This window comes from Ambystoma mexicanum, chromosome 1q, assembly GCF_040938575.1.
Source record: "Ambystoma mexicanum isolate Mex_15411 chromosome 1q, UKY_AmexF1_1, whole genome shotgun sequence".
Lineage (NCBI taxonomy): Eukaryota > Metazoa > Chordata > Amphibia > Caudata > Ambystomatidae > Ambystoma > Ambystoma mexicanum.
In genome coordinates, this window is record NC_090922.1 from 577,344,357 (window position 1) to 577,369,976 (window position 25,620).

The following is a 25,620-nucleotide window of genomic DNA, read 5'->3' on the forward strand; positions in this document are numbered from 1 at the left end:
ACATGCACAGATGATAAAAATGTCACTGCAATAACCAATAACACTAGATGGTGTGCTATTCCAGACCATTTTTTTAAACTCTAATCTAGAACAAAGTATCCCCCCAAACACCTGTTTTTTTGTGTAAAAACACCCCTTTAAAGCTAAACTAGAGCCAACATTTTTTTTTTTAAAAATGTCGGTCCTTTTGGTTTTCGGTCGAATGCACTCTCACCTTTTGGATTCTATCCTTTTGTTTTTGAAACTTTTAACTGGACACCCCAATATAGCAGCGCACGTGTAACCTTGCCTGCTTTTCCCTCAGCACTCTGGCAGTGCCACCACTGGGGCAACCACTTCCGGTACTACCAGTATTACTACTGTACACAGTGCCTTCAGAAGGCTACTGATTCGTCCACCGCAAATGCCATTTCTATGCCTACCACTGCTACTAGGCCCTGTATTGTAAAGGAAATGAGCTCCAAACTCTGGTGTCACTGTAGCCTGATAGTCTATTAAAGGGCATAAGCCAAAAGCACACATCTTGGTCTGGATGACCTTTAAAGAGATGAAGCGCACCACCTTGGCCTCAACTTTCTCTTATTTGCCTTAGATTCCTGTTGGGGAAAAATATAGCCTAGATAAATCAACTGATCCACTTCATCTATCCTTTATCCGTAATTGCCCACTGGAATTGTATTGATTCTTATTCTTATAGTTGAACATAGTTCTAGATTTCTCCAAGTTTATGACCAGATTATTCTCACAAATGTACTCTATGACCCAGCCGAGTCTGTTGGAGGCCAGTCGGGGTTTGATCCAGTAGTTTTGGGTTGTTCACACAATTTAAAAATAAATAGGCCATATACCTAACCCTCATTTCCGCCAACTTCGGGGGACATGTCATCCAGCACCTTCATTGTACACAGATGTGCAGGTTGAAACGGGACGGAATGTTAGTCACTCCCCTCCCCCCATCACAAACCCTTCTCAACCTGCATGGGCTTGGAAAGTTTGCCCTCTGACTGCAATCTAACTGACAGACTTTTTTCTGCATGAAAGGGAAGTGGCATATACAAAAGGCCCAAATCTATCCCCCACTATTCCACTTTCTCCAGTCTTGGCCTATCCACTCTATCAAAGGCAGAGGATAGATCCAGGCTAGCCACATACAAAAAACATCTTGAGCCCCTTTCATCTTATGCGAGGCACAGAGACGAGACCAACCCGTTAAACGCTGTCCCCAAGCCTTTCCTGAATCCTGTTGCAAGGATATTCAGACTCTACCCACCTAACCAGATCTTCCAGCTAGAAAGTTAGATGAAGTATCAATTGGGGAGATGGGTCTAGAACATGGGGATGAATGTCAACCTCCTTACAAAATAAATTGGCATGATCACCTGTTTCCATGACCTAGGAATAATCGTTGGAGGCAATTTGGACAACCTTAATAAGATATCAGTACATAGTTCAGTTGAGGCCAGTGTAGGAACGGTAGACCACAGCTTAACCCAAGAATGGACTTACTAACATTGTAGCATGTTGGTTTAGAGTACTTCACTCTGAAAGGAAGGAACTGTTAGGTTGCCATTTTGTCTTGATGCAGTCTGCCTCCTTAACGCTGCGCTCGCATAATAAGCAGAGTTGTTTTTTGGAAAACGTTCACATGATATACTGAGGCAATGGGAATGGAAACCCGAGGTTCCTGCAAGGGCTAGCCGACGGCGAGCCTCCAAAGAACTGTTCATCCCAAGGCCGAACATATCTTCATTAAAAGTGTCAGGATGACTTGCATGTTAGTCAGCTTCTCTCCATCCTAAGAAAATGTTGCCAGGGGCTGGTGGCGGACACCTATATTGAAAAATGTACATTCCTTCTGTGGTTTTTGCTTCGAAATATGGCTGTGAAAATAAATTCCTGGCGCATCATCTGTGTGTGGAGGTCTTTATTACAGAATGAGTGTAGAATTTCTTCAAAGAAATTCCCTTCAGAGGGGAAACTGCAGAGATCTCAAACCTGCCAGTATTGTCTAATATTGACGGGGAAACCTAGACAGTGGCCCGAATTTTTTATTTTGTTTATGGCAGTACGTATCTCTTTTGACTGCCCCATTTCACCAGGGTTCTCTCCTTTCTCTTTCTTAATTTCTTTCTCCTCCCCGCCCCCCATGCCTGCCCTCCTTCAGAACACTGCCAGTCTCCCCAGCACTCCACCATCCACCCTCTTGCCTGGTATGTTGCTTCACCTGACCTCACCAGAACCGTTTTTGATTTCCTCTGTTTGCTGGGCTTGTATAGCCTATCTTTCGCTCTTCCAACACTCCTCCCATCTCTCATTGGTTGTCCTGGTCACATGCTGCTTTTGGCCAGTATTTGGCTAAGCTATCTCACTGGTGGTTGGGGACTTACTCTGGAAGGCTTTTAGCCTCACCCCTTCTCAAAGCTTCATCTGCAGGGTGGCAGCCGTGTGCTCAGACTGCAGTTTTTCTTTTTTTTCTGGTGGCTTTCTTTCTATTCTGGCCAGTTTGGTTTCTCCCTGGGCTTTGGGAGAATTTCTGTCTCCCCTGCAGCCCCTTCAGTTCATTTAGCATTGCTCCACCATTCCCTGGGGTTTGCGGTTCAGGTATTGGGTATCATCTGTTGGGTGAAAGAATTCCCAGTCCAGTCATTGCTTGATCACAATTCCATTCCTCTGGTTTCAGCCCCAGTTTTCTTGGTTGTGCCCAGGTGCATCTTGGGAGTTGGGGCTCTTTAAGACAAGATCACGCATTAGACTGGCATTGTGAAACCGTGGTACCAGAAGATTCTTAGTCAATGCCCCCTGGAGGGTGCAGTGACTGGGGCTCCCCTAAAGTCCCTTGCTGCCTCACACTGCCAGGTCTGGCCAACACCCTTCCCCAGATCGGGAAGGTTCCCTGATTGGGGGGGTTGGGGGAGGGGGTCATGACCCTGTCACAGTTGGCAGATAACTTAACAGCGAAGTTGTCCCCCCCCCCCTCTCCTATTTGTGCAACAAGAACCAGACTGTCTGCTAGTCCCCAGCCTCAAGCAAGACCACAATCAAATCCACATTCCCCACTCGTGACGCTTTCCCGATGGTGATCGCCCTCCCATCCCTCTTAAGATTTTACTTGCCACGTCGTTTCTTTATCCAAGGTGTGCACTATCTCTGACTGGCTCAATGAGCCAGTCCACATCACCTGTCTGAGAATCGCTTGGATCAGAAGTGGCTACTTGTTGCACAAAAGTGCTGGGCAGCTTTGAACGCATGTTTGTTTTTTTTTATTTTTATTTTTTTTGTTTTTTTTCCTTTGCCTGAGTCTTAAAATTGATATTTTCCTCTGGGTAGTAGGCATTGAGTAAGAAATGCCGTGCTTTGGTGAACCAAGGGTGTGCGAGTGACGTTTTATGCAACTACGTTTTTACCCCTTTGCTCTTTTTATTTTTTTAAACATTTTTTTTTAATTTCAGGCTGCTGTGGGGCACAAGTTGAAGAAATATGGAGTTTGGAACCTGAGAACTTTGAAAAGCTCAAGTATGTGTGATTCAATTTCGTCTTTGTAGTCTTGGTGGCTTTTTAAGCCATTTGTGGGTTTCCCGCCAGTCCTTAACAAATGGATTCATTCGACAAGTGGAGACGTGGGAAAGTGGCTGTTAAATTGATCCAATTTTGTTACCTAATTAAACAGATGGCATGTATTTGAACTTCAATTTTCCTTATTAGAACATGGCCTTGGCTATACATGCTGACATGGATTTTTCACTTTTTTTGTGGTGGGAGGGCCACTAGGGATTTCTCCGACTTAGTTAATGATATTTAACTTGGCACATCTGGTTGTCTACCCACAATCGCCAAAGGAGAAAAGAACTGAGGGTCACAAAGGTCACGGAGAATGGCGATCTCGAGGCACAATTTCCACTCGCAAATGGCGAGCGAAAATTTGACTGGCGTGAGCTCCTACCTTGCATAACCCCTGCATCCATTCGTACCCAGGGCCAATCAATGAGCCATATTTAACTCATTACTCCGTTTCCCTTTATTTTCCCTTTAAGAAAATTAGTTGGAATGAGACAGTTCTTCAAAATGGCAAACTTGGCCGCAGATTTATTTTCACAACAAAAGAATCGCTGTACACATTTAGTGGAAATCAGTCTGTGTGTGGCGCCTGCTCCGTGTCCAATACACCTGCTTCTCCCTATTCCTTTGCACCAAGTCCATAGTAGGCCCAACTCTCCCCACCCTTTGTGCCTGAGCCCCCGCCTGCCCTTGCAGGTGTCCGTGGGCGGGGAGTTCGCCGTTTCTTTGGGGGAAGCTGAGCCCTTGTTGTTACCACCAGATGCCCTTGCTGTTAGGCTCCCAAGAGGCGCTGGTTCGAGAAGAGCAAAGACCCTTCCGGCTTCCTCCTGGCTCATTCGGAGTCTTTCTCTTGTGCTTGGTCGCCCAAACACCGCCATGCCACTTGGTGGGTGACCGTCCACTGTGGCTCCCCCTTCCTTCTGCTTTTTTTTAATAGCTACAAGAGCTTTGTACATATATTCCAGTAGAGGAGCTCCATTCCCATTGCTGACAAATTAACTCCATCTTTTAGAAAGTATACTGGTTGATCCGGCCACGTCTGATATGTTGGAAGCCTTTGCCCCTGCAGAATAGACATGGCGCAATTCAACTTCTTCCTTGATCTTTCAACTGCCGTCTGGTTCTCAGCTCCCCTCCATTCTGGCCTGGGAATTATCTCCGACCACACGTTTCCCAGCTGTGCTGATATCTCCTGTAATGAGAGCATCATGTCCCTCAAGACCCCCCCCCCCCCCCCCACCTCCACAAGTTGGTCAACCCCCCCCCCCCCCAAAGCGGATGACCAGCACCTCTGGCCTCTGCTGCTTACCCAGCAACTTCCGTATAAGCCCATGCAGCTGTGCCCATGTAATCCCTGGCACCCCATGCCACCAGATCCGGTACTCGCTGGCCATCAGCTCCTCCTGCTGTGGTGTCCAGCTTGCCCCGGCCCTTGAAATTAACGAGTGCCCCACCACCCAAACGGAGCGCCTCTTCCTCCTCTGCAAAGCTGTGTTAGGGAGAATTCTCTGTTTAGACTGAATTTCCCAACCTAGTGAGTCCCCTAGCAGCTTTGCTGGATTTTCGGGGTTTATTTTTTCTCCTGCCAAGAGTGAGACTCTTTTACCCTCACTCTTGGGCATGATTTGAGTGTGTTTCTTTGAATCTAGATGCGTTTAATGGGCTATGGGGTCTTTTACTCCACAGGGCTTCATGTGTTTTTGTGATGTGTTACACAGCACCCTCAGTGCAGTGACACAGGGGTGTCATAGTGACCCCCCAGAATAGACTCCATAGCCTGGGACTGACTACTGTCTCCCAGGGCATGTAAAGTCACCATTGACTTTACTGGTCTTAAATTCTGAACAGAACCAGTACAAACAATCATATTGTGGACGTACTGGCTGGGGCAATTCAATTGCCCCGGGGTCTGTTAGTCGAGGGGGCACGTCTCCGTCCCCCCTGATCGAGTTTTGGCTGGTGGCAGTGGATACTACTTCTTATATTCTACCGCGAATATTTTCCTATGGGATTTCCCATTGTTTTAGGCTACTACCTTATTTAATTATTTACGGTAGCCTCGAACATACCGCCGGTTTATTTAATTAATATTAATTCTCCGGTTGGTATTTTTTGCCAAAACTTGATTCTAAAATGGCGTTTGTGTTCTCTTCTGTGACTCCAACCCAAGTCGAGCCCTTTGTTCCACTTTTTGGCGGGCTTCTCCACAGAAGCCCTCCATAGTGGTGCCACTCTGTCTGGGGTACTTAGGAGGGGTGGAGGGAAATTTAGGCACCCTGGACTGAGTTGCCTAGGCAACTCAAGTCGCACTCCATCCTGATTGGCCCAAGTGGTGAGCCGGCCGGCTCACCACTTAGCATGTTTGAGTGACAGCTAGGCTGAGTGAATGGGGGTTTGCTGCATAAAAGCAGGGCTTTGGGGACTGGAACTTCAGAAGTCGCCACAGGACCTAAGAATCCGACGAGGGAGAAGCTGAGCCGACCTGCCATGACACCACCACCGGTGGAGCCCTGCTGGACTGCCTCACCACTTTTCCCAACGACAGAGGAGATCTCCCGCCGGAGAGTCTTCTTCCTTTGACTGGTGGAGATAACCAGTTTCACTGTCTCTTCGCTTTCCCGACGTACCTCGTGCCCGCCTTGTCCGTGCAAAGCACCCCGGCAACCGGGATAGCACGTTTTACCACGACCGCGAAACAAAGGTACCACCTTTAACCGGAAAACTCTGCAGCTGGTTTCTTCCCTGGTAGTGCAACGACCTTCATCTTTCCTCCAAGTCGAGATCTTCTCTTCCCCTGGACGACGCAACTTGCACCCACTACCAGGAACAACTGCCACCGCTGGAGGATCCTTCCCACTTAAGGTACTGTGTCCCGCCTGGCTTCCCTTGCGAGATTTAGCCCCCGGCTTTCGAACCTGGGTTAGTCTAGGACACCCTGGCTAAACTTTCCTAAAGCTTCTCTAAACTCTTTTTGAACCCTCTGCAAGACTTTCTAAGCCTAGTGTAACTGTGTGATCTTGGGCGCATTTGTGCTCTGCTCTCTCTAAGAGTGGGCCCAGCCTTTGGACTTTGGCTCACCAGTGACTTTGGCTCTTCTGCCTTGCTAAGTGTTCCTGAATCTTAGAGTGGTGTACCTTTCCATATTCTGTCTTTTTCCCCTCCCTTTCTCACAAACTTATTGGAGTGCAATCTAGTTGAGCGCTCACCTCTGTATGAAAATCAGTGGTGTTTTACTGTGACGTATCTGATAAGGAAAAAGGGGTGTATATATTACAATAGTAACTGTGTTTAGAATATTTTACAATAAGAGTGCTGGAGTGTTTCAACTGTGTTTTTAAATAAATAATTATATACTTTGATACCAAAGCTCTGGTCAGTGTTTGCTTGTATTATTGTATCTGAGTGCCTATTGTGTATACTTTGCATACTGCTTAACTCTTCTTGAGGGATGAGTGACTGCTCAGCCACAGCTACCAGGTAAATCTGGGTGGTGCAGACTGCTACCAAGTGGGTTTACTGCCAACACCTGTAGTCTTAAATCTTTTGCAGTGGTCCCTAAGGGAACTGCACAGGTTTCTGCCTAACAAGCTGGTAATGGGAAGGAGACGAAACATGGCATGTTACTTTCAAAAGATACATCAGGCCGGAAAAAATGTAAACACCCCCTCCCTATTTGCTTGATCTCTTCAGCCCCTAATTCCCCCAGCTGCTGCGGAGGTGGCCGCCCCGATTCTGAAAGGGTTCCGAACCGCCCATCCGTCAACCCCATCTTCGCTAGTGCCAGATCCATCACTTTCCTGAACTAGAAGCATCTTGAGGCGGACCAGTCACTATGTAACAGTAGCGGTGCACCAGGGTTCGTCGGCGGCCTTTGTTGAAGGAAGCTAGCCAAGGCCACCACCGGACAGACTAAACTTGCCTAGATGGCCTGCAGTGTCATAGTCACCCTTTTCCCCTTCTGGTTGGACTTTGACCTATGCACGTAAATGGTCAGTTGACTGCAAGTTGCCTGAACGTCCCTCAAATGCAAGAAACCAGCCCCCTTTGTTCTCGGGCACTAGCTCGCTTACCTTGAGAGACCCAAAGGATGCTGCTATAAATAACACTCTCTCTTCATTACTGCTGCATACTATATTCAGACATTTAATTAAACCATGTAGTTTCACTACGTCATGGGCTGCCTATTAGGCTTCAGTACAGTTTACTTGGCCTAGCCTCTCATGGCCAGTGTGCTGTAATGTTCCTTGGTGGGGTCCCTTTCACCCCGAAGTTTGGCATAATGGGCTATTGCCGGCAAGTGATGTCATCCAAGCTCTGGTTTTCCTGAGCCGCCAGCACCAGCCCACAAAGGCCTTCACTGGTAACTCTTTCTGTCCTTCTGATAGTACATCTCTTTGAAATGCTGTGAATCGTTCCCAGCAAGCCCTGTACCTTTTTGCTGTGCCTGGCGCCAGCGCTGTCTATTGGAGAGCTCGGATCACCCCAACCATCCTCCACCACTGCTTCTTGAACGGGGACATCACCTTCCTTGCTTCTGGACAGTTGCCTTGGAACTTCTCCCTCTGTAAACTAGACAGAATCACCGGCTGTGTTTTTCACGCCGGGGACATGCCGTGCCCTGACCTCGATGTTCAAAGCCAGTAGGCGCTTAGTGAGTTCCCTGAGCAGTTTCAACACCCTTACATTGCTTGATGACCCCACATTGATAATCTGAACCACTGCCAAATTGTCTGACCATAAAGACACCTTTTTGTTCTTCAGTTGGGCACCCATAGCATAAATGCTACCACAATGGGAAATGGCTCCAGCAGTGCGATGTCTTTTGTGATTCCCTTTAGATGCCCCTCTGTCGGCCATGCCTTACCGCACCACCTGTCCCCCAGGATCGCCCCGAAGCCGTGAGGACCAGAAGAATCAGTAAACCGTTTGAGCCTTTTGCTGCTGGCCCTTTCCTCTCTCCAGAGTACCCCATTTGATTGATCCAAAAAATGTTCTCATATCCGGAGGTCCTCCTTTACTTCAGATCCCTACCGCACATGTTGGGAAGCATGCTGTAGCGCCACTGTTTTTAGTTCTATACCTCTGGCAAACACTCTCCCTGTGGGTATTACACTCCCAGAGAAATTGAGGTTACCTGGCAGGGACTGCAGCTCCCTCAAGGTTGCTTTGTTCTTACCCTTCATTACCCTGATCTCCTTCAATCTCTGCACCTTGTCTTGCGGAAGCCTGCATTCGCCTTTGACTGACCTTTCTGAGGATTGAAATTGACAGTGTTGTGACCGGGCCTACCGTCTTCCCTTCTGCTAATGGGACCCCTCATGCTTCCCATCAAGCCCTGAAATGCAGCCATGAGATTCCTGCACTCCTCGGTCCCTTCTTTACCAATGAATAAAAATTGTCAAGATAGTGCAAGACCCTGTCCTTCCTCACTTTTTCCTTCAATGCGAACAAGAAGGGTGATGAATGCTTCAAAGTAAGAACATGAAATGGCACAGCCCATCGGCAAACACTTGTCAAAAATACCTGTTATCCACCTTGAACCCCAGTAAGTGATGGCTCTCTTTGTGAATCGGCAACAGCCTGAAGGCTGATTTCAATATCGGAATTTCCCATTACAGCCCCCTCCTTGCAGCTTTTACCATCTGTATTGCGTCATCCAGGGAGGCATACTGCACCCAACGCAACTCCTCTGGTATTCCATCATTCACAGATTGCCCTTTTGTAAAAGAGAGGTGATGACTCAAGCTATACTGGCCCTCCTTTATTGGGCACTAGCCCTAATGGTGATACCACAAGATTGTCCATGGGGTGGGGGGCAAGGAGGGGGGGAGAAAAAGGGCTAGCCACCCTACCCAGCTTGATTTCTTTCTCCACCTTTTGTGCCACAACCTCATTTCAAGCGCTGACCGTAGGTTGGTTGCTTCCTCGATACCCCTGTTCCCTGTACCAGGGATCTTAAAACCCCACCTGAATCCTAGCCACAACAACTTTGCGTCCACCATGTTGTGATACATTTTAAGAAATGGAGTCGTGGCAACGAGGTTAACCGGCATGGGTAAATGTTTTAATAGTATTCTTGACTCTCACTGGCTTGTCAAACTCGCTCATGTCTGGTAATCTCTCTCTCTCTCTCTCGCTTTGACCTCTTTAGGCTTGCCATTGCTCTTATGCTTTGCTTCGCCGGAGGAGGAGCTGCCAAAACCCTGAGCTTCCCCCTTTTGCCTGCCTGAAGCGACATGTTTTACCAAATGGACAGTCCCCTTCTGAAAACCTCCAGCTATCTGCTTGCTCCCCCTGGTAGCTCCTCTTGCCAACGCGTCCCGCTGCACTCCTGTGCTGCTTCGATGGACCTTTGCCCGCTGTCCTCTGCAGTCGCCGCCTGCACTGGAAGCTCCTGGAACTGGGCTCCGGCCCCTCAGCTGCTCCGGCTGCGACACTGCTGTACTGCTCTGCACGCAGCGACGAGTCTTCCAGCAGGCTCTTCCTCCTCTCCAGGTAGCACTTCGAGCCACACGAAATTCCTCTCACACGAAAAACAAAAATCCTCTTCTCCACGGCGGGCGTCCTACTGCAGGGGCTGGATGCTGCCTGCCGTAGGACGATCGTTTGTTATAAAGGGGTTAACGTGCCCCTTTTCCATTGTTCGCCCTTCGCGGGCTTTGGTGAATTTAGTGCTGATTTTCCTGTGATCTCCCCCTTACCCGGAGGGGAGGCAGAGGTGGACCCTGCACGGGTTACCGGGCGGCCGCCGCCACCGCCTCCTCCATCTTTGTTTTACTTTCCGTCGGCAGCTTCATTTCACTTCTGCAATATCTATAGCTCCATCAGATGGCAGTGGAGCGACAGGGAACGTAAACTGATTCGTCACCATTTCGGTGCCATTTTTCAAGGGGCCAACTTTGTGTCTCATACTTCTGATCTCCTGTTGGTGCATAAAGCGACTAACTCTCCCGACTAAGCATCCAGTTTCAGTGCCTGTGCATGACTTGTTTCTATGTAATGTTTCTCCCTGCCTGTCTTTCTGTATTTCGCTGCCTGTCTATCCTGTTCCTTCTCCCTCCCACACATCTCTCTTGCTGTTTCTGATCTTTTTCTCCCTTTTATCTCTTCCTGTGCCGTCTTTCTCCTGTCCCAATAATCTGAAGGGATTCGGAGTTTCTTTCTCTGTTACATTTGTATTTGTTTATTTATACAGCGCGCCGGGCCCTAGGGCATCGGGGCGCTGAGCAAGAATTTGGTTACATACATGACAAATTACATTTTGTTACATTGAGTGACAAAAGAACGACAGTTTACATATACAGATCAGGTGTGGGAGTGAGAAGACAAAAGCAATGCAAGTTACATTACAGTTCCAGCTAAGGAGTGTGACAAGTGGGTTGGGTACACTGAAGGGATATCTATACATTATATACATTGTCAGCCGCCAAGAGGCTACATTGTCAGAAACCAAGAGGATAGCTATACATTTTTAACATTCTGGATAGAGCTAGTCAGGGCTAGGCTGATGGTGATAGATACTGCCCATTTCCCGTTCTGTCTCTTGACGCTGCCATATTTTTCTCTTCTCTACCTGTTTTTTTCATTTCCCTCCTTTGCTTCTCCCCATTTCCCCCCTTCTGCTTCTCATCACGTCTGTCTTCTCTCCCTCTACACGTCATTCCTGCATTCCTTTTCTCCATGCTTGTCTCTGCATCTTTAATGCCCCTCGCTTGCTCTCTTCTAGTTATTTCTCTCTAATCTGTGCAATATGTACTTATCTATCCGACATGGAGTCTCTTATTTGTTCATATATTTCATTATACTTTTCCAAGTCTCTACTTCCCACCTCTGCCTCACTCATCTCGGCTGTTTCCCTCTTCTCTGCATACCTCGTGTACCTGCCGCAACATTTCCTCTCTGCGTGCTCTCTTCTGTGTCCCTCTCCCGTTGCCATGTATCCCTCTGCCTGTTTCTTTCTCGCTCTCATCAGTCCGTCTTTCCCCCGATCCCAGCTTTCTTCTGTTTCTTCGTCCCCTACAGCGCCATATCCCCCAGTCTCTGGCACCTGAAGACCCTCACTGGCCTGAGATATAGTTCACTGATGGAGATGTACAATGAGAAAGTGCAGGGATCTGTGGGGGTGAGGATGGAGGGGTGGAAAGTTCTCCCTGACGTTCTCTTGACTTTCAGGGGTCACTGTGTTTCAATTAAGAACAGAGGAACAGTGGCCATGAGAGGACCAGTAGCCGTTGGACTGACTGCAAGTTCTTTTAATTACTAATTCCACAGTCGGTCAGTGGCATCAGTCCAGTGGCTACTTTTTCGCGCTTTAAAAAAAAAAAAAAATTCCTTCACCCGGCACTTAATGCAAATATGTAAGCCAACAAACTGGGATGATGACAGTCCAGTGAGGAGAGTTCCGACGTAATGGAGGAGGTTAGCAATGAAATCCCCAGAACTGTGTTTAATTGGAGTATACAATAAATTACGGACCTTTACAATTGTAGTGCTCGTTTTTTACATCTACCTACAATGTACATATTAAGAACTATAGAACATTACGCGTCACTTTCAGGGACAATTAGATCACTTTTTAAAAAGCATTTGTTTATTCAAGTTTTCGGTGTTCATATAAACCACAGTATAGTAGTTTCAGTTACAGATATCCGCATAGTCGACAAATGGGTACACCCAACAAAAGTCCCTGCCCTATGCTTCGGAACAGCCACCCCACCATCCTCCCCTCATTTGCCTCCCCCTGGTATCATACCCCACCAACACACTCAGGACTATGCTCAAAACTGGAGTGCAACAATTTGTTGATCCTTGAAATCCCTGCCTGCCAATAGGTGTGACAACCGAACATTCCCAGAGCATGTGCCAGACCAGCATTCCTGCAACTGGGACAATCTTGGCTCAAGGTGTTCAGTGTGCAGTTTATCCAGGGTCACATATACCCTGTGTAGAATATTGAAATGAATAAGTTGGAACCATGCATTCCTTGACACTTTCCTACTTTTTTTGGAACAATTTTTATTTTAAACAAACACTCCAAACATTGCAACAATTTCGGACGTACATGATCAATGTTAAGTCATTACATAATTTAAAGCGGTTTTCCGTCCTCCCACCCCACCTTCCCCCCTCTCCCAAAACCTTGAGCCGTCATATCCGTGCCATCTGCCTGAGCATCTTCAGGCAACTCAATTATCGTCAACTCATCCTGGTCTTCAGTTTCATGATTGACCTGGTGGGGGTTTGCCATCGAGGTTACCAGTTGTCTCCAGGCTATCAGGGGGCCTACCTCTTCCTCCCCTCCTCTAGTGACTGCTTCATACCAAATCGCAGTTTCTGCGTCTGCCCATTTCAGAAGGTCTGCCCACCACATCTCCACTCTAGGCCGGTGGGCCGCTTTCCAACGCATTGCAATTCTGCGCTTGGCCAAGACACAAGCCAGGTCTTTCATCTTGCTAATGTTTCAGATTACGTGGCCTAGGAAAACTCCCAAGCATACATGCCCAGGCAGACCCCACGTCGAGCACCACCCCCCACCTGGCCATTTTCATCTTCAGTTCTACCCAGAAACGCTTCACCTCTGGACATGCCCAGAACATATGTAACATCCCAGCCTCCTCCTCTCCACATCTGGGGCATTTCTGTATAGCTGAGCCACCAAACCTGGCTATTCTGCCGGGGGTCAGGTAAGCTCTATGGGTGACACATAGCTGGATCTGCTGGAGTCTCGCATTCCGGGACACTTTCTTGTGGTACCTTTTGGGCTCTATCCCATTGTCCCTCTGTCATGGATTCACCCACCTCCCCTTCCCAGTCAAACCTCAGATGGAGCAGCTCCTTCCCCGCCCTCTCACTCAAGAGCTCATATATCTGCGATATTTTGTGCCCACTCTCCGAGACATTGTACATCATTTCTAAGGTGGCATCGGGTTCTTCTGCAAGTACTGTTTCAGGCCACCTTTCCCTCAACCGTTTCATGATCCTGGTGTAAGTGATATATTGACCCTTATGCACTCCTGTCTCCTCCAGCAACCTCTGGAATTCATATGCTTCCCCCTTCTGCCATGTCTCCAAGGGTGGCCAGGCCCACCGGTTCCCAGTATCTGCGGACCCCTTTGATCATTTGGGAGTCTTCCCCACATAACCCCACCAGCGGGACCTGCTGGGAGAGCAGGTCTGGGTCCCCCACAGTTCTCCATGCCCTGCGCCAGACCTCCCAGCCCAGCACCAGCAGTCTCCCCATCTTCACCACTTTTGTTTTATGCAGCCACACTGTCTCTTTTAGAAAGTATGGGCAAGAGTCACCCCGCAAAAGCCTGGCTTCTGAGGAGGCCTCTGCGGACAGCCACCTGGATACGTATAATAGCTGTCCCACCAAGTAATATAATTCGAAATTCGGTAGGTTTATGCACCCCTTATCACATGAGTTTTGTAGTTTCCACAGGGCCACCCTGTTCCTAGTATTGTGCCAAATGAAGCCCCTGCACAGGCTATGAAGTCTAACAAAGAAGCGTATGGGGATCAAGAACGGGACATTTACAAAAAAATGCAGCAGTCTGGGTAAAACCACCATTTGGATCAGCGCTGCTCTTCCCATCATGGCAAGGGGTAATCTGGACCAGAACACCATGCTATTTTTTTTTTTTTTTTTTTTTTTTTTTTTTATGCCTTCAACAGCTTTCTCTGTGGTGTTTGTGTTCTACCTCTATCTTGTGGTATGTTTATGCCTAAATATCTAAACGTCTCGGTCTGCCAGGGTATCTGCAAAATGAGCAGTTTTTCCAGTGTAACACCTTTGTACCTCCCCAAGGGGAACACGCTGGACTTCGCAGGGTTTACCGATATGTCCGAGAGGACGGCATAGCGCTCCATCACTTCCAGCACATATTGCAGAATCTCTACCGGGAAGCGCAGATAGAGAAGTATGCCATCCGCGTAGTGATATCAAGTGCGTATTTCCTGTCGTTCGTATCCCACCTCTCCGTATTGTTGCCTAAGGCAAACTGCCAATGGCTCCAACGCAAGAATATATAACATGGGCGACCAGGGGCATCCCTGCGTAGTCCCCCTTCTGAGTTGCCACTTATCTGAAATTATGGTGCCCGTTTTGATGCTTGCAATCGGGGAGCTGTATAACATTTTGACCCATCTAATATACCCCGGACCTATCCCGTACCCTTTCAGGGTCGCCATCAACCATGGCCACCTCACTGATTCGAAAGCTTTGACCGCGTCCAGCGACACAATGGCCAGTTCGCCCGGGTCTTTCTCAGTGTGATCAATAATATGGTGTAGCCTCCTATGGTTATCCGTAATGTTTCTGCCGGGGACATAGCCCGTTTGGTCCGGGTGTATCATTTTGCCAATTACTCGCTTAAGCCTATTGGCAAGCACCGCCGTGAGTATTTTGTGATCTTGATTAAGCATTGATAAGGGCCTATAGGACCCACATTCAGCTTGCCCGGTTTCAGGAGCGGGATGATCACTGCCTCTCGGAGGGATTCCAGCAGCTTCCCTTGTTCGTAGGCCTCATTAAACATGGCCAGCAGTGAGTGGCTGGAGTAGCTCCTGTTTATACGCCTTATAGAATTCGCTGGATAACCCAGGCGCTTTACATGTGGGCAGGTGTTGGATCACCACCTCCAGTTCGTCTGAGGTGATTGGGGCCTCCAGATCCGCTCGCTTTAAGTCGTCTAAGGTGGGAAGCTCTATCTTCTATCGTATCCTGAATTTCTTGACCCACATTTCCGCCTGCATCCTCATACAAGCGTTTATAATATATAAGGAACTCCTCGTTTACTCCTTCCTGGGTGTTACCGATCTGGCCTTCCGCAGCCTGATTTCTCTGATCACCGGACGGGGTGTCTCATTTTTGTATAACCAGGCCAGTAGTCTGCCCGGCTTGTCTCCCCCCGCATGTTGCCTCCTTGTGTATTTCTTATAATTTAGCTTATATAGTTTGTCCCAGAGTTCACTGCTGGCTCTTTACAAATCTCTTATCTTAGCGCTGTCCTCTCCGGGAGGTCTCCCCCCTTTGCATCAAGTCCTCTAACTCTGTTTCCTGCAATTCTCGCTCTATGCCCCCCTGGATTTTGATATGGCCACCCCGCGCGCCACCACCTTGAATGCTTCCCATACTGTTCCCATGGGTCGTACACTGCCAGTATTAATGTCAAAATATTCCTCTGGCCTCCCTCAGGTCCTCTCGGAATCCCGGATCTTGTAGGGCCTCAGCTCTGAGCCTCCATGTCGGGATTCGCGCCCTGGGGGGGCGGTATCGCCACTCCAAGACCAAGGGCGAGTGGTCCGAAAGCACCCTGGCTTTATATTCTGCGCTCACCATTTCTTCCACTATCTCGGCGGTGGCGAGCACATAATCCAGCCTGGTATGCAGGTCATGTGGCGCTGCGTAATGCGAGTATTGCCTGTCCGTTGGGTGCAACCGTCTCCACACGTCCTCCAGTTTGAGGTCTGTCAGCAATGTCCCCAACACTCTAGCTGCTGGCGCAGGCTTTGTTAGCTTGCTATCCGACCTGTCTATCCCAGGGTGCAATTGAAATCTCCTCCCCACAATATCGCGCCACCCAACAGGGGACTCATTTTACCATATAAAGACCTAAAATAGGCTGCAGTGTCATGGTATGTTTTCCAGGAGTCCCGCCACCACCACCACCATTCTACCATCAGGGTATGTCGTCGATCTGAGCAACTGAAACGGCACATGTGCCCCCCATGTGACCACCCCTCTTGCATATGCCGAATATGTGGCTCCTGTGACGCTACCCTTCCATTTTCTCCTAACCACCTCTAATTTCTTCTTGGTGAGATGGGTTTCCTGTAGCAGAGCTATATCAATCCTCATCCTCTTTAGGTACATCATTATTTTATTACGTTTTAGGTAACTATTGCGGCCCCGCACATTCCATGTCACGATTCTGAGGTTACCCGATTCCGTTAACTTGATGTTCTCCTTCTCCCCACCACTCCCCGTGTCTTTCCCTATGGCTTGTTTTCTGGCTCAATTCCCTCCCAACTTCCCCCACCCCCTTGTTCCCCCATACCCCAGTGCACACAACCCTTCCCCCTCCCTACTCAACCCCATCAAATGCCCTGCTCCATCCCTGGATCTCAGGCCCACCCGCGTCTGGTCCTTTCTCGTGGTGCCGAGGACTAGGACCCCACGGGGCGTCACCAAACTAATGGTGACCTAACTAAGAGTAATGCTATGGGGTTTCAAGGGTTGTCTCTCGGGGGCTCCCTCTTGTATAATTAGAATTATTCAGTTCAAGCGGATCCTGCAAACAAGCACATTCCCAACAGCACAATCCCTGTGAGCCTTATTTAATGCTATATTCTAGTCCCAGTGTCTCACGCTATGTCACAGAGGGTGCCACAACAGCATGTTACTTATCTTCTCCGGCTCCTGTCTGGATCCCCGATTCTTGGGGGCGGCTCTGCATATCCAGCCATCCCATAGCGTCCTCCGGCGTATCAAAAAACAAAGTTTTGTTCTTGTGGAACACCTTCAGTTTGGCTGGCTACAGCAACATAAATCTATAACCTGTTTCCCCTCAATCTTCTTTTCACAGCTCCGAAGTTCATTCTGCTGCGTTGTACCTGCAAGGTATAGTCAGGATATGCAGTTATTTTAACGGGCCCCCTTTCGATTGTTCCCCCTTTCCGGAAGAATTCAAGTAGTCTTTCCCGATCTCGGTAGTTTAGAATCTTTGCAATCAATGGCCTGGGGGGGATTCCCGGGGGCGGCCTCCTCATCAAAGCCCTATGCACCCTTTCAACAGCAAAGCCCTGGGTCAGTTCCCCTCCTGTTATTTCCTGTAGTAACATGGTTTCCGCGTATTCCGTTGGGTTCGACCCTTCCATTCCTTCTGGCAATCCAACGTTGCAGATATTATTGCGTCTAGCGCGTTCTTCTGCTCTGTTTCCAGGTTGCCTACTTGCTGCACAAGGGCATGGAGTTCAGATCTGTGGGCGGCGCATTCTGCTGTGTTTGGGGCAATCTTTTTCCAGGTTTCCAGTGCGCTCCGCAAGTGTTCACATCTTGTCTTAGTAAGTTCACATCTTCCTGGACCGCTCCAACCTTAAGGTCCAGTGCCACTTTCAGTTCGTTCATGGCCAGGCCCGATTTTGTCTCCCAGGCAACTTTCAGGTCCGCAATTGCTGCCAACACCTCCTGGATTGTGCCCGGATCCTCCTCCATCACAGTGGTAGTTTTGTCCTTGCTCCTGGCCCCCTCTGCCCCGGGGGGTGTCTTGGCATAGGCCTCCAGCGTGGGCTGCTTGTTCTTCTGTCTTACGACTTTGTTGGACATTGTGCTGTGCTAACTAGATGTGGGCCAGCCCAGCCACCTCTCGCATGCGGGTCTGTGTGGTGTCAGCTATTCCCGATGTTTGGGGCCCGCTTCTACCATGTTGGGGGTGCACACCCACTGCGCTCCTGGGGTGTGCCGTATCTTGCACCCACTCGGTCTTATTCCGCCGGTCCCCGCCGCGTTTCCTGGCGTGTGTGGCCCACCCCGGCCACTCCAGGGTTGTGTGCCGACTGCCCTCTGTACTCTCGAATGGGCTGTGTCCTCCCACGTACCCGGTCCAGCTCAGTAATCTTTCACGGGCCTACACTGTGGTTCCCCAGCCCCCAGCCACCGGTGGTCCGGTGCGTTCGCCGGTCTCAAACATTACTGCACCGGGACCCGGCAGGGCCTCCCGGCAGCTTAGCCCACAATAGTGTCTTTCTCACCTGTTCAAGATCCAGTACCGTCACAAGCTACTCTGTGTACCCCTTGGAGTACTGCATATGTCACGGAGTGGGCTGTGATGTTCAGCCTCCTTGCATAGGTTGCGGTGCCTTTCAGTGCCGGGACCCTCTTCAAGCGGCTCATTGGTCACTTTCCTTCACCTGTTTAGTGGCATGGGGGCCCCATTTCCCCGTAAATGACTCCGGCCCCGGTGTCATCTCCTGTCTCCAGGCCCAAGCTCCCCGGTTTCACTTTGTCTCCCTCCTATGTTGCCCACTGCAGCTACTCCGCTGCTGTGGATGTCGCGCTGTGTGGGGGGGCTCTTGCTCATGCACTTGCTTCAGGGCTGGATGTGTTTTAGCTTGTTACTAGTGTATGCTGCCGAGGGGCTCAACTGGGCACAACTTTCAATGCACTGCGGCTATCCGCCCTAGACTCCAGCGTGCAGGGAGGACCCTACCGCAGGCCGCTCTGTCTTTCTGGTGCGCCATATCACCGCACAGCCAGCTGTGGCACCTCTCGGGACCCGCCGCTTACAGACCTCTCTGCAGCTGTCCCTCGCCGGCCCCGACACAGTCCACCCAGCAGTCCGGGTCCCACTCTCCTGGCCGATTGCTTTGGTGACCCCGGTCCCACTGTAGCCCTCTTTACGGCACCGCGCCGTGTAAGACCCGCTATAAAGGGGCCTGCGCTCACATCCGCGCCGTTGGCCAAAAGTCTGTGTGTTTCCTAACCAGGCTCTCGCAGGGCCCTGCTGGGCGCCTCAGGACCTCAAGCGCTCCGGTGCAATAGGTCCCGGGTACCTCTGGTCCAGGTACGGCACTCTGCTGCCCCGATTGGGCTCCAGTGCGGCAGCCTCCGTCGTTCCGCCCCCCCCCCCCTCGGGCAAGGGGGCTGCGGGAGCCATTGCACTTCCCAGGGCCACCAGTTTGTGCATCGCCGTGATGGGCTCCAGGTGTTTGCACTTCGGATGTGTCCCCCCCGCGGTCTGCCACACGTTCAGGGCCGAAATCCGCCGGCACTTCTGTCACTGGCCGCTGCCTTACTCAATGGTCCGGCGGGGTCCTGCTTCTCAGGTTCCCCCGGCTGCTCCCAAGCAGGATGCCTCACACCTTGGGCCTCTGTTAGTGGCGTGATGTGCGCTGCACTGGCCAGCTTGGTCCACCACAGCTTCGCGGACTATTTATGGCCCTTTGTTCGCTATCGGCCATCTTGGGTTATACTCCGTCGCAGGCAGTTTGTTTCTTGCTTCAGCTCCGGTTTCTCCAGCTTGCTATCAAATGGGCTGTTTGAACGCTTGTTACGTGCCCCCAGTCTTCATGCTCCTTCAGGTGTGCTGTGGATGTGCATGTCCACCAAAAACCATTGTTTTTCCCAGAATCAATAACGGATCTGCGGGATCTCCTCCGAGGAACGTCATTTCATGCAGCCATTAAGCCACACCCCAATACTTTTCCTACTTGTTCCACATTCTAGCCCATTCCGCCTCTGAAATCTGGCAGCCCATATCACTTTCCCTTAACCACTAAATCCCGCTGGGGGAATTTGCCTTGTATTACCTGATGATAAATCTGGCAATCTCTGCCCCCTCCCCATGCCCTCCTGTGTAAGTAGCACTTGCATCAATGGGCTAGTGTTCGGGTCATCTGGAATATCTTTGCGGCCAGTCGTCTGGCCACCCTCCATAAGTGAGACAATGCCACTTCAAGACCCCATATCGAGCACTCCATTGCTTGAATGACATCAATGTCCCAGCCACAAACAAAACCCCAATGTCGGACACCTATTGACCCCATCCGCCTCATGGCAGACCAAAGGTCCCAGGTCCACACCATGTCGAGGCAGTGCTATACAACCCTTTCCCATGCAGCTTCCCTAGAAGCTTCTTTCAAGTTGCCTGCACCACCTGAAATACATTGTGGCCCCCACCCAAATCGTGCTCTACAGCAAGTCTATGCCCCACCGGTGAACTGGCAGGGCACCCAGTAGTCCCGTCAATAGTTCCCCTCTTGTAGCCACTCTTACTAGTATCTCCTCCAGTTCTGCCGCCACGAAGTAACGCTCATAATCTGGCAAGTTGAGGCCCCCACCAGGTGTGGGCATCTCAAGGTCGCCAGAGAAACCCTCCTCCCTGCATTCCACAGAAATTCCCCCAACCTTTTCATCCAACATCTTAAACATAGTCTTAATGCCATACAGGATATTAGTGAAGTAAAGTAGCCTTGGAAGTATAACCATTTTACATAGTGCCACCCTTCCCATCAATGTCATGAGTAGCTTTTCCAAAATTGGACCAATTCACTGATTCCCGACGATGTCCTACCAGTATTATACTCACGTTTGTTTCCTCAATGTCTTGAAAGATTTGGATGCCCAGGTACCTAAATGATTCCCCTTCTTAACTGATCACTCAATCCGGGAGGGTTGCTATATCGTGGCTGCGAAGGCCCCACCCAACAAACAATGATTTCTCTTTAGTAATGCGGAACCCTGACGGTGTTTGTACATTTCCCAAGATCTCCAGCAGCATTGGCATGTTGAGTGAATTTCCCACATACAGCAACATATCATCTGCGTATGAAGAGACATTGCCTCACCCCTCCCACGCTAATATCCCTGCCTCACTCATCTCCTTCCAAAGATACTGCACCAGTGGCTCCAACACCAACAAGAATAAGATCGAGGAGACCGGCACCTCTGATTTGTCCCTATACCTAGCACTCACTGCAGTGAAACTGTCATTCGTCCTCCCTCTTGCCATTGACCTGCTGTATAATAATCGTAACCATCGGCAAATGTGGCCAAACCGAAAGGCCCTCAGCACTCTAAACAGCCATTGCCACTCCAAAGAGTGAAATGCCTTCATCACATCAAAGGATAACCATGTCCTTAATCTGGTCCATTATGTGGTGCAGGCGATATAAGTTCATCGTACAAATCTGCACTGTCATGGTGAACCAGCGATGGAGGTACCTTGGACAATCTCATAGCCAAAATCTTTCCTAAAATGTTAGCATCAACGTTCAGTAACGAAATGGGGCGATCGGATGCATACTCCACGGGGTCATACTTTTCCTTTAATAGAACTGCAATTGCCACCTCCCTCATCAAGGCTGGGAGAATACCAGGCTCAGACATTTCACTTAAGCTGAGGGACCAGGAGATCGGTGTACTTAAAAAAAAAAAAAAAATAAATAAATAAAAAAAATAAAAAAAAAAACTCTACCGCGAAGCCATCACTACCGGTGGGGGGGTGGGAATCTACTTTCATGCATGGACCGAATGGCACTTATGTCCGATTCCTCAATAGGCCCCTCCAACCCTTCCTGGCGGTCCCAGATCAAGTCTAACAGTTGTCCGCATCAGTTTCCGAGTATGTGCTCTTACTAGTGTACAGCAATTGATGGAAGAACCGGAATGGCTCATTGATACCCTCCTGGGTGCTCACCAGATCCCCCGACTCCTATCTAATCTGCGTGATTGTGTTGCGGTTGCTGCCGGCGGATAATCTAGTCTAACGGCCGCATGGCCCTATCCCTTCCCCGTGAATCCACACATCCTGCCAGCTCGAGTGAAATTTCAAATGTAATTCCTGCACATCATGAGGCCTGTGCCAGAGCCTCTCCCGACTTCTGCCCTTCTGCCAAATCCTTCTCCAGACCCGACAGTCACCTCTCTGCAGTGAGTCCCGCAGAGTGCTTCTAACCCTGGTTACCTTGACATTGCATACCCCTCTGAAGGCCTCCCACAGGCTCCCAGCTGCTGTCATCGATCCCTCGTTAATTTCGAAAAACGTTATCTCCTCCCGCAGTGTTTCCCCAAACGCAACATCCTCCAAGGCTGTGGCTTGTAAGCGCCATAGCCATACCTGCAACCTTCTCCGCAATACCTACAATTACATCACTAAAGGTGAATGATCCAAGACGACATTCCCCAAGTATTTAGTGTTGTCAGGTGAGTGACAATGCTATGCCCCCACAAAAATATAATCTCGCTGGGATTATGAACTGTGTACACCCGAGAAGAATGAGTAACCCCACTCCTACCCATGCAACTCTCACCGTTGTCTTCAATGCTTTCTAGGTCCTGGGTCCAAAATACCTTCAGCTGTCCCTCCGCAAATACCTCCCCTCTAGAGCTCTTCGCTCCTCTACCTCCAACTCCCTCAGGGTCAGTCGTTTTTCAAAGAAACTAGCTTGGGGTAGATCTGTCTTCGGCTGGGGCCTCCCTCTGGAAAAGCCTCCCTACCACTCTAAAACTTGAGGAGAACCATCTCCAGTTCCGGGCAGCACCTCAAGACCTTCCTCTTTTCTTCTGCCTTCACTCCCCCTCTCCCGTGCTGATCTGTTATCTCTTGGCACGTGCACCCGGCCACCCTCTGTCCTCCGGGCCCAGGTACCTGCTCACCCTGCCACCCTCCCGCACTGCCTCCGGGGCCACCCCTTTCACTGGGGTCTGTATCTGTACCCATACAGCCCCCCCCTCCTCTTCTTCCTGCACTTATCAGACCTACCCTGTCTGCTGCCTTAAAACTAGCACTTGAAAATTGCTGGCTGCACTACCACTGTTTGTTGCCTTTATCTGTTTCTCCTCTGCTTCGCACTTTCACTTCTCCTCCCTTCCATGCACTTTTCCCGTCTCCCATGCTCTTGCGCATTCTCAATGTCACTGGGCCTAGTAAGATCGCTGCTTTGTTCTACCCTGTTCCCCTCTCTTGCCTTGTCGCGCTCTGAAATACTTGTGTATGGGCGCGATAGAAATAAAATATCAATATCACCACAGCTCCACCAAGTCCTGCTAACCAACTACCTTGTGTAGCGATACTGCAGCCTGCTGCTTCGGTAAGCCCGTCTTCCCTGTACTATCCAAATACGGGTTCAGGAGACGGCCCCTCTCTATGTGCCCCCCACCAGCTTCACACCGAAGGGAAGTCATCGTCAGCGTCCACGTTGGGCACATAGGAATTGACCACACAGAGATCCCTCCCTTCTATTGTACCAAGGAGCACGTTGTCCTCTGATTTCGTAGGTCAGTTCTTTCACCTGGATGGGAACCCCCGCCGCCACCCAGATCAAACCCCCCCTACCATATGATGAGTAAGATGTCCCAAATACCCCCCGCCCCCATCCACCTAACCACTTGGAGTCAAAATTCGTACTCACCGTTGGTCTGAAGCATGGACAGCTGAATCTCCTGTCTCAAGAACCCCCCCACCACCCTTCCCCGCAGGCTCCTGAGCCTTTAGCTCAGACCTCGGACGTCCCTTTTGTCTGGTAATCACCCCCGTGCTGTGTACATCAAGGGGCCCAACCCCACAAATTTGCGCTTGACCGGCGAACCCTGCCAATGGTAACCATCTGGACCTTCCACTCATCCCTCTTGACCAGATGCATTCCCTCCATGCTACTCCCCAAACCCCCCCCCCCCCCCCCTCCTCCCATGGATGGGGGCTTGTCCGGCCTAACCCCTGTCCTGCCTGCTACGATGACAATCTTTCGCTTTCACAGCTCCATAACTACCAACAGGTTGTTATAGCCACGGGATGAGCCACCCCCAAAAAGCCTGATCTGTCCTGCACCAAACTGAAGTAAATCCCCAGCCTACGAACACCCTCCACCACCTCTCCCCTTTGGTGTGCTGTCGCTGAGTCCAGCCAGTTTCACACTTCCTGCGGTGACCTCACACTTCCTGCGGTGACCTAAAGAACCAGGATTTGCTATCAGCAATGAGCTTGCATTTGCCTGGATAAAACATCTATTTAATATTCAGTTCTGAGGCGTCATCGTACTGCATCAAAAGTTCTCTGCTGTTGCTGTACCTCCAATGTGAAATCTTGGAAGATGCGTAATTTCGCGTTGCATAATTTGTAGTAGCCCACCTTTTGGGACTCCTGCAGTATAGAGTCCTTGTCCGTAATGTTCAATATTTTGGCTTCTTTAGCTCTCGCTGGCACCCTGTGCCCTTTCTCTATAAAGCACTTTGAGTGACCCTGCACGCGTAAAGTCTCCAGGATGAGGTGTTCCACATGGCTCCACGCTAGGCCACTACTCGCTCTCTGGGAGCCCCACCAGGCATACATTAGATTGCCTACAGCGGCCCTCTGCTCTTCACTCCAATGCCCTCCTTGCTCCCACAAGGGCTGCCACCTGTTTTTTTGCAGTGCTGCAAGTCATATTATCTATACCCATGTGACCCTAACACATCTTGCACGATTCCGTCCATACAATACTCCTCCACCCCACCTCTGTAATGCTCCCCTCCAGGGAGACATTGACTGGATGGCTTCCCTCAAAGCGTCCAGCGTTACCTCTCCAGACCCACCTGTGGCAGTGACTTCTGCTTCATGTCCTGCCTCATCATGTTTCTGTTGTCTGTGCTTGGGATTGGAATATTTATTCATTCTCTGCTGACCCTTAATTATTTTACAAGACCCGGCAGTCCTGATATCCCAGGCTGATTACACCCCCTCCGTCTGGTGAGGGGCGGGATGGCACAACTCTCCCCTGTGAGGTCTTGGCTCAGGGACCCCGCCCCACACCTCTTCGCACTCCACCTGGCCCCTGGTGGAGTATATGAAGTAGATCTTAGATGTGGAGCCAACGCTCCCAGTGCTGCTCTTGAACGCCAAGATCAGGGCTCCAGGCTAGGCCCCAAGATTTCAACCGCCCAGTGGAGACCAGGTTCACAATGAGCCCCCCCATTGCCAACTATCATTCACATTCCAGTGCCCAGCCTTCCCCCAGAAACTCCACGCCAGATCCACCTCTCTCAATGGTGCCAGTGTGTTTGTTTTTTTTTTTTAATCAGGGGCATACAGGAAGTCCCCCTCTTGTTCACTGTCCCAGATGTTCACTTCTGCCCTCTGAGCGCTACCCAGAGAGCTCCACCACCAGACCTTGCTGTGTTTGCCCCCTCTCCATGACTGGGATGTGCCGGGCCCCCTCACTGCTCTTCTGGTACCTGGCTGCCTGCTTAGGTTGCCTGGTCTTCGCCCCCTTTTTGGCACGTTGGGGGGTGGGTGGGAGGGGTGGCGGGTGGGGGTTGGAGAGGTGCTCCCATGGGCCCTCTGGATTGCTGGGAACTCCTAAAGCTCTGACCCCCCCCCCCCCCCAGCCCCCACAATGGCTGATCTTACACTTTCACTGCCTCCAGGCTGGTCACCACTGCTGCCTCCTCACCCTGCTGGGGACTGCAGCGTCTCTGGTCTGTCTCACAAAATATGTGGAGCACACCAGCTGCACCAGTCTGGACCGCTCACCACCTTTGCGCTGAGGTCCGGGCTGTGTGTGGGTGTTTTCGGCTGTCATCCGAGTTGT

General features: G+C 50.2%; 1 protein-coding gene across 2 annotated transcripts in view; it reads left to right on the forward strand.

The window, feature by feature from the left end:
* UCHL5 (ubiquitin C-terminal hydrolase L5) overlaps positions 1–25,620 on the forward strand; it is a 518,067-nt gene that overhangs the window by 37,893 nt on the left and 454,554 nt on the right. For both annotated transcript variants that reach the window (XM_069641075.1, XM_069641074.1), the window contains exon 2: positions 3,450–3,513. In XM_069641075.1, the coding sequence (XP_069497176.1) occupies positions 3,450–3,513 (64 nt within the window). The remainder of the gene's footprint in view (positions 1–3,449; positions 3,514–25,620) is intronic.